This window comes from Erpetoichthys calabaricus, chromosome 13 (assembly GCF_900747795.2).
Source record: "Erpetoichthys calabaricus chromosome 13, fErpCal1.3, whole genome shotgun sequence".
NCBI lineage: Eukaryota > Metazoa > Chordata > Cladistia > Polypteriformes > Polypteridae > Erpetoichthys > Erpetoichthys calabaricus.
Window position 1 is genome coordinate 3,398,660 of NC_041406.2, and position 13,841 is coordinate 3,412,500.

Sequence of the window (13,841 nt, forward strand, 5' to 3'; positions counted from 1 at the left end):
TTGTGATGTCTGAGGCCAGGTTTAAAGCTGATTGGTTGATAGCGAATAACTTCCCTGAAACAAAACTTTAGATGTTATTGTAGGAACGACAGAAACCCAATGATTTCAGATCGCCAGTAAACGGCCATCCTGCAGATGTTAACTCTTTGAGGGCTGAATATTTTTTCCAAAAAACAGTTTCTGAAAAGCAATGGTTGCACACAGAAATCAACATAAAAAGTCTGTTGCTGCATGCTGTGGCTGTCAGTTTGCTAAGAATGTCTTCTCGTGGCTGGGACAGCACCGATCACGGTCGCAGTACATTGTAATGTAGTTTCTACCTCTTATCATTGTTAAGTGGCAGTCCTATATGGCTAACATTGTTAGTACCACAATTAGGTGGGGACCATCAGCTGAAGCTGGAACCTCACATTCGTTTTCGATCACATATCAAAATCGGAGTCTGACAAGTCATAGTCCAGTTCAGAGATAATTGGCAAGATGTTGTCTGCGGAGTATTTTGCTTTACACATTCGCTTTGATCTCTCGCCAGAAGCCACTCCCATTTTTGCCATTCTTTGCACCTTGCTACTCACGTGAGTGCAGGAAATCTTGGTCAAACCAATGAATCTAACTTTCCTTCTAGCAACGAGAGTCCAACTAAAACATAACAGTTGGTTCTTTCACAGTTTACAGTTACATCGTCAACTACTCCTTTTGACAAAAGACGACATCAGCCCCGAAAGGGTTAAAATCCGTTACTCCAGGGGTGTCGAACTCCGGGCCTGGAGGGCCGCAGTGGCTGCAGGTTTTCATTCTGACCCTTTTCCTAATCAGTGAGTAGTTTTCACTGCTAATTAACTCCTTTTCCCTTCATTTTAATAGCCCTGTTTTTAAGGATTCAGTCCTCTGAATTGATTCCTTTCTTCATTAAATGGCAGCCAAACAGAAATGAGACGTGAAACGAGCCAACAGATGAGCAGCTAAACTGGGATTTCAAACTCCAACCAATCTATTAATGAGAAGCTGATTCTTGCTGTTAATTAAGCCCGTTATTTAATTCAATGGCTTGTTGCTGCTCTCATTCTGCCACAGCAGACATTTCCAAAACTGTTGATTTTTCTGTTTTTTCTGTCATATGGTGGCTTGTTTGATGTCTCATTATTGTTTGGCTACTAATTAAGGAAAAAGAGACAATTAAGGGGCCTGAGTCAAGTTAATTAAAACTAAAGCAAAAGAAGTTAATTAGCAGTAAAAACGAAGAAGATGGTTAGAATGAAAACCTGCAGCCACTGCGGCCCTCGAGGACCGGAGTTCAACACCCGTGCGTTACACAACACGAGCAGTCCCTGCATTCAGACATCATGAGTGCAGCTCACCAGTGACTCTTCGCCTGATGTTTGTTAACCTTTTAGGGTCTCTTGTTCCTGTTTTGCTGTGTCTGAATATTTTTATCCAGCAGGGGTTGGAATTTGACCCCATTTATAACCTCGGTAATGACAAAGACGGCTGCTCTTCCTTGGTGCAAACCGATTGTAGCATAATGGCTTTTGAGTCTATAGTTCAAGCAGATCACTTAAAGCCTAGAATTTGCCAGTATGTGCATATTGGATCAGTCTGGGACCACCATCATGCAGAGGTGTTGTGTTTTAGGAGTGATATTGTCATAATCGTCGACTTGTGTCTGGCCATTTTTTTCACGATACCTGTTTGTTTTATTTCTCATGAACTCAGGGTGAGCGCGGATTACCTGGAAGCCCTGGAGAAAGGGGCAGCCCCGGAAATCAGGTAAGTGAGTTCTCTTGTCTTGGTCTTTCCCTACCGTGTAGTTCAAGGCTGACTGCTGTTCACTCACATTTAATCCCTCAAGTCAAGCAGATTTTGACAGCGAACCCTCTGTGGTACACAAGTGTGTGGGCGTCCATCTACAAAAAGCCACCTTCTGACTCAGTTCATCCTCCAGCACAAGGTGACCAGTGGTGCACAGTAGGAAGCTTTGGATTCAAGGACAGAAGAGAGACGGCTGTGGATTAACATTCGAACCAAAGCATGCTGGAGGCCAAAAGGGTGAACTGAAATAAAATGGCGAGGGGATGAAATAGGAAAAGATAAAATCGGAAGATGGCCTAAAAGTCAGTATACAGAGCAAAAACAAAAGGGCGAAAAGCACAAACCAGTAATCAGAAGCCAAAGGCACAAAGCAAAAGTCCTGCCTTATGTTCTGCAAAATAAGTAATAAGCCCCCGGAAGTACGGGCAGTCCCCAGGTCAAGAATGTCCGACATACTGACCACCCGTACTTAAGAATGGACTGCCATAATTACAGTACAATTTTAAAGACGTGGTGCGGCCTGCGCCTTCCGTCAGATGATGACAATGCTGGAGGAGATCACAATGGTCTGATAAGGCAGACCAGACACCAGAAGCCCATTGTTTGAACGATTATTTGTGATAGAATTCGTCATGAAGTTACACACCTGAAGACCTTTTATTTAGTGATAGTGGGAATGGAAAAAGTAAGAGAGAGGAAAGATGAAGAAAATACAAAAATGAAAAGACCAAAGAAGGAAGACAGAATCTAAACACACAGCACAACGTGTGAACTTGGACTGCTGGGTGTGAGGCTGCCTAGAAATTCTTTTTCGAAGATGACTGTTGATTGACTCTGTCACGTGCAAGAAGTGCAAATCCAGGACTCGAATATTTTTATGTGAATTTGTTGTTTTCAGATGACATTTTTTTTTTAGGTCTGATGATTACTTGGCCAACATTTCTGTGTCTCATTCTCTTAAACTGCTCACACTTGCTTTGTAGTTCACCATTTGAAGTGCCAGTACCTGCTCTGGAGCTCACAACTATGGAGGACATGCTGCTTATAGGGTGGTGTTCTCCATCTGGAGTATTGTGTGCAGTTCTGGACACCACGGTACGAGAAAGACTTAGCAGCACTTGAACCTATGAAGATGTGAGCAACCAGGTGAACCCCAGGACTTAAGGACACCTGTTTAGTGTTTAAAATACGATGAGACTCTGTGAGGACCTCATCCAGGTCTTCAGAATCCTCAAAGGAACCCATAAAGGAGATCCAGCAGAATTCTTTCAGCTTAGGGGGGACTCAGATGCTCAAGGACATCAGTGGACTTTTAAGGAGAAGTGCATTTGAGACAGAAGCCAGGAAAGAGTTGTGGGACTTGGAGTTGAAGCAGAAACCTCGACAACCTTTAAGAAGAATTGAAATGAGATGTTGGGACAGCTGAGTGATTAGCTAAACAAATGGGCTTTACGGACTGAATGGTCTCCTGTCGTATGTTTCTTCTAACTAATGGCTCGTTACACCCCGGTTTTCTGAATTTTATTTTTATTCTCAGTAACACTCCTACAGCGCAGCCTGTCTCAGTGAGTGTTCTTATGTTCTTCTCATTTCAGGGCTTCAGAGGTGTCAGAGGATTTCCAGGAGATCGTGGAGAGGATGGACTCAGAGGGGACCCTGTAAGTGAACGAGTCTTAACCCAAAGTAGAGTTTCATTATAGTTTATGATGTTGTGCCACCATCTGACCTGTCAGCATGCCATGGAGAGGCACAGGTGTGACCCCCCCCGTGATAACGATGACCATCAGGGTTTGCAAGCAGTGGGAGGACGGTAACTGTTGAGTCTCTCCTTTGTCGTTTGGTTAGCTAAATTTGCACGACAGCTCATTTGTCATGCGACTTTGCAGTTGCAAAACACAATCCTCACTTCAATGAAGTTTTGGGGGTTTTAAGGTTTGTTTTTTTTTTTGAGGAAGTATTGCTCCTTAAGGGTGTCACACAAGTGCGCCCAAAGCCTGTGACAGATACAGTTGTTGAGATGTTGGTAGTGGCAGCCAAAGCCACTAAAAGTCAAACTTTACACATAAAGGTAGAGATGGGAAAATGATCCCGAAGCGCTGAAGCTTGTGTCAGTCAATCTGAAGTGTAGAGAGTTGACTCACTGGGTCAAAACGCCACTGTCACGTGACCCGTGATATTTGAAGCTTCGAACGTCATCAGTGCTTCACAGCACTCTATCGGTTTGACGCCATTTTGTCAGTTTGACAGCTTTGGCGCTAAATTAACAGGTAGCCTATCTATATAAAATGCATTATTCTCATTCAACAATGTTGAGTTGTGAGGAGAGAGAGATTTGGGGAGCTTTGGTGACAGATGGCGACTAACAGCGGTAAACGGCATTCAAAAGTTAAATCATGTAAATCGACAAGGACCTCAGCAGAATAAAATCAACACAGACTTTTCTGACCTTTAACTGGTGACATGAGACTGAAACAGTGAGTGCTGCTTCACTTGCACTCTTGAGAGCTCGCCTTGACCTCAGTTAACCACCAGATGTCACTGTTCATATGGGGGCTGAGGCTTCAAAGCTTCAAATCTTTTTCGGCACAAATAGAAAGAAAGCCTCAAAGCTTCACGATGTAGATTGGTGTTTTGTGGCCAGTAGGGGGCATCTCAGATACCCCAAATCCCAGACACAACCCATAAGTCCCTAGTTTAAAAAAAGCTTACTTTTTTATTTTGCAAAAATCCCCTTCCAGAGCTTCTTCTAACAGAAGACCACCACCAGCACAACTCCCCAGGTGTGTGATCTTCCCTTTCTCTCCCAACTCCAACTCCCTGAGATGAGGTGAGGTGGCTCCCTTTATGCCAGAGAATTTTCCATTGCCATAACATTGCATGGGGCAAACACTTCTGGGTGGGGTGAAAGCCCCTCATAGTTGGGCACCCTCTGATGGCACCCCGCCAGCCTGCCCAACAGCACTTCAGTTCCCAGGCTGACTCAGAGGTACTCGAGTGTCTCAGGGGGTCTTTTCTGTCCACTGCTATCAAGTGATTGAAGCTTCTACTTGGCGTATTCATTAAGTTTATTTTTATTTATTTTATTTATTCATTTATCAATTGATTGGCGGTATTATTTGTCCAATGAGTTTATGTTTCTACTGCTGCATGCATCTAAATTTTCCCCCCTTGGGATTAATAAAGTTCACCTAATCTGATCTAACTCAAAGGCAACACCGACTAGCACTTCAGGGGAGTCCATAGTCCTGAGAGGTGGTCTCCCTCTGTCCTTCCATTATTTGGGTCTTCTGGGCATGTAAAGCTCCACCCCTCCCATTCGGGATTCTTCTCCAACCCCTCTTTATGTTTAAAAGTGGAATTGCTTCTTTGGCTTTCCAGCACTTCCTATATCTGAAGAAATATCTTGTCTTCTGCAGGGTGATCCAGGCGTGGACAGCACTGTTCGGGGTGCCAAAGGGCAAAAAGGAAGACAAGGAATACAGGTGGGTGACCTACGGGGGCTGACCTCTGACCTGGGGTGACTTGTGTGACTATGGCGCTGGTTATTCTTTCTTCAGTTTGATACGCGTCAGGAAGATGAAGGACAAGTCCATGAAGCTCTGAATTACCACTCAGATCTTGCGACATGACATCTATAGTTTGCATTTGTTGTAGCTTCTCTGATGTGCCTCCCTCCTCCCCAAAGTCCTTTTTGTTAGATATATATTTTCATAATTAGGTATTTGAATATTTAGTATATATATGCAGCTATATGTGTGTAGACATTATATTATTTATTTCTCCCTCCCATTCATATTCTTGTGATCTGTATGAAGTGCTGTCTGAGTGGTGGCGTTCTCTTGTCGTGATGCACCTTTGGTCCTGGAGGACGTTATTTCATCTAACTACTGCATATACTTGATAAGTCTGGGCTTGATTTTACTGTATAATTTCTGGTATTTTAATAATGTTGGTCATATAAGTCAAAGGTAGAAAACTCACGCTATTGGTCCAAGAGATTTCAATAGGCTAACGCCCACCTGAGAGAGTCACCACGGATCACACAGCCTTTTTTGTTCTATGTATTGTGCCGACGTGACCACAGGGTGATATCTGAACTATTCCCAAGCGACGTTTGCACTGATTTGTGTTTTTTGTATCTCACACCCTCATACACCTTTATCGTAAAAAATGTGAAGATGGTTTTAAATTAAACGTCGTTGAAGTAGCGAAATAAATTAGTAACTGGGCTGCTGCAACAAAATGCGATGCATCTGAGAAACTGGTGAGAGGTTGGAGGAGGCAAGAAGATGTAAAAAAATATTAAGTGTCGCATTTTTGAATGGGCATATAAGTTGGGGTTTGATTTTTTGATCAATTTTTCGGGTTTCAAGACCCAACTTATATGTTAGTATATACGATAATTGGAAAAATCAGCACACGCCATAAATAGGAAACGCAAGTCACACGGGACTGACTTTATAAACTGAAGAGACCAATGAATGAGAAGGGGAGGCGGAGCTTCACTTCAAAAACTCGGTCCCACATGACTGGCGTTTTCTGTTTCTGGTGTGCACGGATTTTTCCGGAAGCATCTGTTTCATGCTGTGCGTCCGTAGTGTGTTGTCACAGAACCCAGAAATGTTAAAAAGTCCAGAGTTCTTGCTCCCAGATTTTTGGTCCTTTACTGTACTCTCATTTCTCAGAAGTATTTTACGTATATACTCACATTTAAGTTCTTCCGCAGATAAGTCGGGGCTTGATTTTACCGTATAATTTCTGGTATTTTATAATGTCGGTGGTATAAGTCGAATGCGGAACACTTGCGCTATTGGTCCAAGAGATTATGATATGCTAACACTAACCTGAGAGAGCAACCACAGAGCACACAGCCTTTTTTTATGTATTGTGCCTACGTGACCACACGGTGATACCCAAAACTATTCCTAAGTGACGTTTGCACTGATTTGTGTTTTTTTTTTTGTATCTCACACCCTCATACACCTTTATCATAAGAGCAATCCTTATCTACGATGGAGCGTTCGATCAGAAGAAAATATGAAGCTGGTTTTAAATTAAAAGTCGTTGAAGTGGTGAAAGAAATTGGTAACTGCGCTACTGCAACAAAATTCGATGTGTCTGAGAAACTGGCGTGAGATTGGAGGAAGCAAGAAGATGTAAAAACAAAAAATGTAATTGGTGTATTTTTGAACGGGCGTATAAGTCGGGGTCTGATTTTATGATCGATTTTTCGGGTTTCAAGACCCGACTTATATGTGAGTATATACGTTATGTACTTTAATGTATATGGTTGAAATAACAATAAAGCTCGACTTGACTTGACTTGACCTCTTTGCTATCGTGAGGAGGCCTTCATAGTTGCCTGATTGTTTGGGTCGATGAGGCAGATCTCGTCCTCGGTGACACGGTCAAAGTAGGAAATTCCCAGAATGGTTCTGTAGCCCCTCATCTCCATTGCTTGGGTTTTTTCACCACAGAATAAGAATAAGCTGGCATTACATCATCTGTAGCAGGAGAGCCTGTTAAAGTCGCAGGTCCAGGATTCACATGTATGTGAAAAGACTGACAGGAGCAGAACATGCAGGAATCTGAACTCGGCCTTATGGCTGATCTGGTCGTCTCTCCAGATTCTAGCAGGTCTCTTATTTGTCTGCTCGGCCCTTGAAACGACTTCACGTAATGAGCCCCCTCTTCACTGACGATAGAACACAGGCATTTGAAGTGGCCGGTAGTCTCTTGTGCCCCTGAGCTGCGACCTTCATTATGATTGGCTTTCTGCTGTTTGTCTTTTTGGCGCCGAGCCCTGCCTTACTGTCTCATGTCTTTCCACAGGGTGACACGGGACCAGATGGCATCCCCGGAAGTGGTAGCCCTCCAGGAAACCGAGTAAGTCTGACATTTCATGTTAGTGAAGAACAAAATACAAAATGGCAAGAAAGAAAACCAAAAGCGTATTCTGTAACCAATAGACGTGACACCACTATTGTGAAAGAAAAGCACACACTCTAATTAATAAATAAACAGAAGGACAAGAAACAGGAAGCCCCGGTGAAACCACAATGCTTGTTGGTTTGGCTTTGTCACTTCTGCCCTTTTGTCATCCCACGTTGTTGACGGTTTGCGTTCTGATTTTTGACCACCATCTTTGCCTGCTCCCCCTTGACAACCACAGCACAACACCCTCCTACTACTAGAGACACGACAACTTACAACAAAACCTTCTAAAGTAGTAAGTACATATGGTTTTAGTGCCAGTCAGCTCCCTTGAGCTGGTCGCTTGGTCTCGGAGCACCTGGGCGTTATAGCAGCTGGACCGCAAGGGGCACAGTCAGTTGCCCTCACTGGGACATTTCTTTGGCACTGTGGAGACAAAGGAAGGTGACAAAGTTAGAGGTAGCACCCTATTTCAGCCCAAAGTGGAATTGCATACCTGGCAGAGACCCGGGGGGTGACCCTCTGCCACACACTCGTGCCACAGCCTAGATCCAAAATAACATCGTATTCGTAATGTGACTTCGAAATAGTTAAAATTATGTTACCCCACATGCTTATGTTGAAAAATGTGTCCATTTTAACCTTCTGGGAGAGACTTTCAGAGGGCTAGGACCACCGGTGAAGAATCAAATTTCAAAATTATGATCAAATTTGTGATCATTTACCTGGAGATAGAATAAAATGACACTCCACGTAATGATATTATTGATCCCCGTTTTTCCAGTTTAATGAAAAGGAGTATCCTTGACCCACTGTATCCCATTAAAGGTCAACCCCTGAGGCTGGTTGGGTGATGCAGCCCACAAAACTTCAAGTTCTTCTGAATATTTTTGCTGTAGATGCCTATTGGTCTACTCTTTATTATCAGGATTGAATTTCCTGTACAAAAATTACCTAAAATGAGGGGTTTTCAGGTTTAGGGGGCCAAAGCAGGTGGAAAGACCCCCAAATGCTTAACGTCTTACATATTGAGACATGAAGACAAGTCGAATGGTACATCATATGCGGGGTCATTCCTTCTTAAGTAATTCTTAGGAACACCAATCAAGAACAAAAGGCAACAAGCAGAGTCATAAAGGAACCTGAGTGACAAAAGCAAACCAAATCTGAAATCCAGAAAATGAAATCTTTTAAACAAAATTAAGAACCAGAAAAATCATAAAGACAAAGGAACTTACACAGTCAAAGATCAAAGAAGGAGCTGGAGACACAGGAGCACAAGTCACCCAAATAGCCCAGCTGTTATAAAGCAGGGGGCGGGCCCATCGCTATGATGTCAGCAAGGCCCGCCCCCTCCATCATCATCATATGGAGACAAAATACATAAAAGAAAAAGACAATGGGTGGGGAATCAGACAGAAGTTTGGCTGAATGTCAGCACCACTAGAAATGATTCTGCTTACCGAAAATCGCCAGCCTCCTCCAAGACCGCCGGATGTGTGATGTCCTACAATTGTCACGTTGTGCAGGGCACGAGGCCCCAGCTAGTCCATAGGTCTCTCTTATGGCTTAGGGCATTCAGAGGCAATTTTAAAATGTTGCTTCATTGATGTGGGTAGAAAAAGGATATTGTAACTGAAAAACAAAGGAGATGAAATCATTAGTGAGAGCCACTGGAAGTGAAGTGATTTGCAGAAATACACTGCTGGTCCAAATGTCAGATTTGAGCTGGTTTGATTTTATTCAGGATCTACTCGGCTTCAGTTCACTGCCATTAATATGCCTGGGGTGTCACGTTTGTCTTATTTTGAGGTTTAATGGTTTGAGGATCCTGAATTGATCTTAAATATAAGCTGTGCGCCAACTGTACAAAAAGCAAAATCCACATTACCTTCAGTCAAAATGGCGTCATGTCAGGATTTACGGCAATCCCAGAATATTAAAGTCCTACCAGTCCTGCAGATCAAGTCCATATGTGCCCAAGGTTGAGGTGAAAAAGGTCAAACCTCAAAGAAAAGCCCAAAGAGGGTTTGCGTGTCCACCATATTCACATTTAATACGTGACGCAGCCTGCTGGCCTCTCCAAAGTGCACTGCTAACCACTGCTGTGTTTTATGTTTATTTTAAGGGTCCACAAGGTCGAAGAGGACCCCCTGGTGTGAAGGTAACAAAGCATTTAATTCTATCTATCTATCTATCTATCTATCTATCTATCTATCTATCTATCTATCTATCTATCTATCTATCTATCTATCTATCTATCTATCTATTGTCACAAAAACGACCAGAAGACGTTGAAAAGGTTTGGGGCAGCCACCCTTATAATTGTTCCTGGCTGCGAAATTGATGCAAAAGAGTTGTCATGGTTACATAACAAGTCCAAAACAGAACTGATTCTCTATACACAAGATGGCAGCTTTAAAGGCCAGTGGAGAAAGTGATGTCATCAGGACCGGAACTGGAAGTGATGTCATTGGCTGCCCCAGAGCCGGGCGGGATTTCCCTAGAATGGTCAGCAAAAGATTGAGAGGAAGAATTAGTGCACTTCGCCACCCCATGGTCCGGTGTGGAATCACATGTACTCAAGCCATTTAGTTGTCTCCAAAACACATGTGTGTGGCACTATCTATTAGTTATATGGTGCCTTTCATATCTATCTATCCATCCATCCATCCATCCATTCTCTTCCGCTTATCTGAGGTCGGGTCGCGGGGGCAGCAGCTTGAGCAGAGATGCCCAGACTTCCCTCTCCCCGGCCACTTCTTCTAGCTCTTCCGGGAGAATCCCGAGGCGTTCCCAGGCCAGCCGGGAGACATAGTCCCTCCAGCGTGTCCTGGGTCTTCCCTGGGGCCTCCTCCTGGTTAGACATGCCCAGAACACCTCACCAGGGAGGCGTCCAGGAGGCATCCTGATCAGATGCCCGAGCCACCTCATCTGACTCCTCTCGATGCGGAGGAGCAGCGGCTCTACTCTGAGCCCCTCCCGGATGACTGAGCTTCTCACCCTATCTTTAAGGGAAAGCCCAGACACCCTGCGGAGGAAACTCATTTCAGCCGCTTGTATTCGCGATCTCGTTCTTTCGGTCACTACCTATAGCTCATGACCATAGGTGAGGGTAGGAACATAGATCGACCGGTAAATTGAGAGCTTTGCCTTATGGCTCAGCTCCTTTTTCACCACGACAGACCGATGCAGAGCCTGCATCACTGCGGACACCGCACCGATCCGCCTGTCGATCTCACGCTCCATTCTTCCCTCACTCGTGAACAAGACCCCGAGATACTTGAACTCCTCCACTTGAGGCAGGATCTCGCTCCCAACCCTGAGAGGGCACTCCACCCTTCTCCGGCTGAGGACCATGGTCTCGGATTTGGAGGTGCTGATTCCCATCCCAGCCGCTTCACACTCAGCTGCGAACCGATCCAGAGACAGCTGAAGATCACCGCCTGATGAAGCAAACAGGACAACATCATCTGCAAAAAGCAGTGACCCAATCCTGAGTCCACCAAACCGGACCCCCTCAACACCCTGGCTGCGCCTAGAAATTCTGTCCATAAAAGTTATGAATAGAATCGGTGACAAAGGGCAGCCCTGGCGGAGTCCAACTCTCACTGGAAACGGGTTCGACTTACTGCCGGCAATGCGGACCAAGCTCTGACACCGGTTGTACAGGGACCGAACAGCCCTTATCAGGGGGTCCGGTACTCCATACTCCCGGAGCACCCCCCACAGGATTCCCCGAGGGACATGGTCGAACGCCTTTTCCAAGTCCACAAAACACATGTAGACTGGTTGGACGAACTCCCATGCACCCTCCAGGACCCTGCTAAGGGTATAGAGCTGGTCCACTGTTCCGCGACCAGAATGAAAACCACACTGTTCCTCCTGAATCCGAGGTTCGACTATTCGACGGACCCTCCTCTCCAGAACCCCTGAATAGACTTTTCCAGGGAGGCTGAGGAGTGTGATCCCTCTGTAGTTGGAACACACCCTCCGGTCCCCCTTCTTAAAGAGGGGGACCACCACCCCGGTCTGCCAATCCAGAGGCACTGTTCCTGATGTCCATGCGATGTTGCAGAGGCGTGTCAACCAAGACAGTCCTACAACATCCAGAGCCTTGAGGAACTCCGGGCGTATCTCATCCACCCCCGGGGCCCTGCCACCAAGGAGTTTTTTGACCACCTCGGTGACCTCAGTCCCAGAGATGGGGGAGCCCACCTCCGAGTCCCCAGGCTCTGCTTCCTCATTGGAAGGCATGTTATTGGGATTGAGGAGGTCTTCGAAGTACTCCCCCCACCGACTCACAACGTCCCAAGTCGAGGTCAGCAGCGCACCATCACCACCATATACAGTGTTGACACTGCACTGCTTCCCCCTCCTGAGACGCCGGACGGTGGACCAGAATCTCCTCGAAGCCATCCGAAAGTCGTTCTCCATGGCCTCCCCAAACTCCTCCCATGCCCGAGTTTTTGCCTCAGCAACCACCGAAGCTGCATTCCGCTTGGCCTGCCGGTACCTATTAGCTGCCTCCAGAGTTCCACAGGACAAAAGGGACCGGTAGGACTCCTTCTTCAGCTTGACGGCATCCCTCACCGCCGGTGTCCACCAACGGGTTCGGGATTGCCGCCACGACAGGCACCGACCACCTTACGGCCACAGCTCCGGTCAGCCGCCTCAACAATAGAGGCACGGAACATGGCCCATTCGGACTCAATGTCCCCCATCTCCCTCGGGACATGGTCGAAGTTCTGCCGAAGGTGGGAGTTGAAGCTACTTCTGACAGGGGGCTCTGCCAGACGTTCCCAGCAGACCCTCACAACACGTTTGGGCCTACCAGGCCTGACCAGCATCCTCCCCCACCATCGAAGCCAACTCACCACCAGGTGGTGATCAGTTGATAGCTCCGCCTCTCTCTTCACCCGAGTGTCCAAGACATGTGGCCGCAAGTCCGACGACATGACCACAAAGTCGATCATCGAACTGAGGCCTAGGGTGTCCTGGTGCCAAGTGCACATATGAACACCCCTATGCTTGAACATGGTGTTTGTTATGGACAATCCGTGACGAGCACAGAAGTCCAATAACAAAACACCACTCGGGTTCTGATCGGGGGGGCCATTCCTCCCAATCACGCCCTTCCAGGTCTCACTGTCATTGCCCACGTGAGCATTGAAGTCCCCCAGCAGTACGAGGGAGTCCCCAGAAGGTATGCCCTCTAGCACACCCTCTAGGGACTCCAAAAAGGGTGGGTACTCTGAACTGCTGTTTGGCGCATACGCACAAACAACAGTTAGGACCCGTCCCCCCACCCGAAGGCGAAGGGAGGCTACCCTCTCGTCCACCGGGGTAAACCCCAATGTACAGGCTCCAAGTCGGGGGGCAATAAGTATACCCACACCCGCTCGGCGCCTCTCACTGGGGGCAACTCCAGAGTGGTAGAGAGTCCAGCTCCTCTCAAGGAGATTGGTTCCAGAGTCCAAGCTGTGCGTCGAGGTGAGTCCGACTATATCTAGCCGGAACCTCTCAACTTCGTGCACTAGCTTAGGCTCCTTCACCTTCAGAGAGGTGACATTCCATGTCCCAAGAGCCAGCTTCTGTAGCCGAGGATCGGACCTCCAAGGTCCCCGCCTTCGGCCACCACCCATCTCACACTGCACCCGACCTCCTTGGCCCCTCCCATAGGTGGTGAGCCCATGGGAAGATATCTATCTATCTAACAAATATATAAAGTGAGAAACAAAAACACTGGGACAATGAGGTTTTATATATATATATATATATATATATATATTATATATGTGTGTGTGTATGTGTGTATATATATATATATATATATATATATATATATATATATATATATATATATATATATATATAATATATATGTGTGTGTGTATGTGTGTATATATATATATATATATATATATATATATATTATATATGTGTGTGTGTGTATGTATATGTATATATATAATATATATATATCTATAATAATAAAAGGCAAAGCCCTCACTGACTGACTGACTGACTGACTCATCACTAATTCTCCAACTTCCCGTGTAGGTGGAAGGCTGAAATTTGGCAGGCTCATTCCTTAC

At 45.7% G+C, this 13,841-nt stretch overlaps 1 protein-coding gene across 1 annotated transcript in view; it reads left to right on the top strand.

Annotated features, from left to right (window-relative positions):
- LOC114664078 (collagen alpha-6(VI) chain-like) overlaps positions 1-13,841 on the top strand; it is a 353,886-nt gene that overhangs the window by 181,748 nt on the left and 158,297 nt on the right. Inside the window, exons 19-23 of the mRNA XM_051936115.1 lie at positions 1,714-1,767; positions 3,405-3,467; positions 5,226-5,291; positions 7,642-7,695; positions 9,872-9,907. Coding sequence (XP_051792075.1) covers positions 1,714-1,767; positions 3,405-3,467; positions 5,226-5,291; positions 7,642-7,695; positions 9,872-9,907 — 273 coding nt within the window. The remainder of the gene's footprint in view (positions 1-1,713; positions 1,768-3,404; positions 3,468-5,225; positions 5,292-7,641; positions 7,696-9,871; positions 9,908-13,841) is intronic.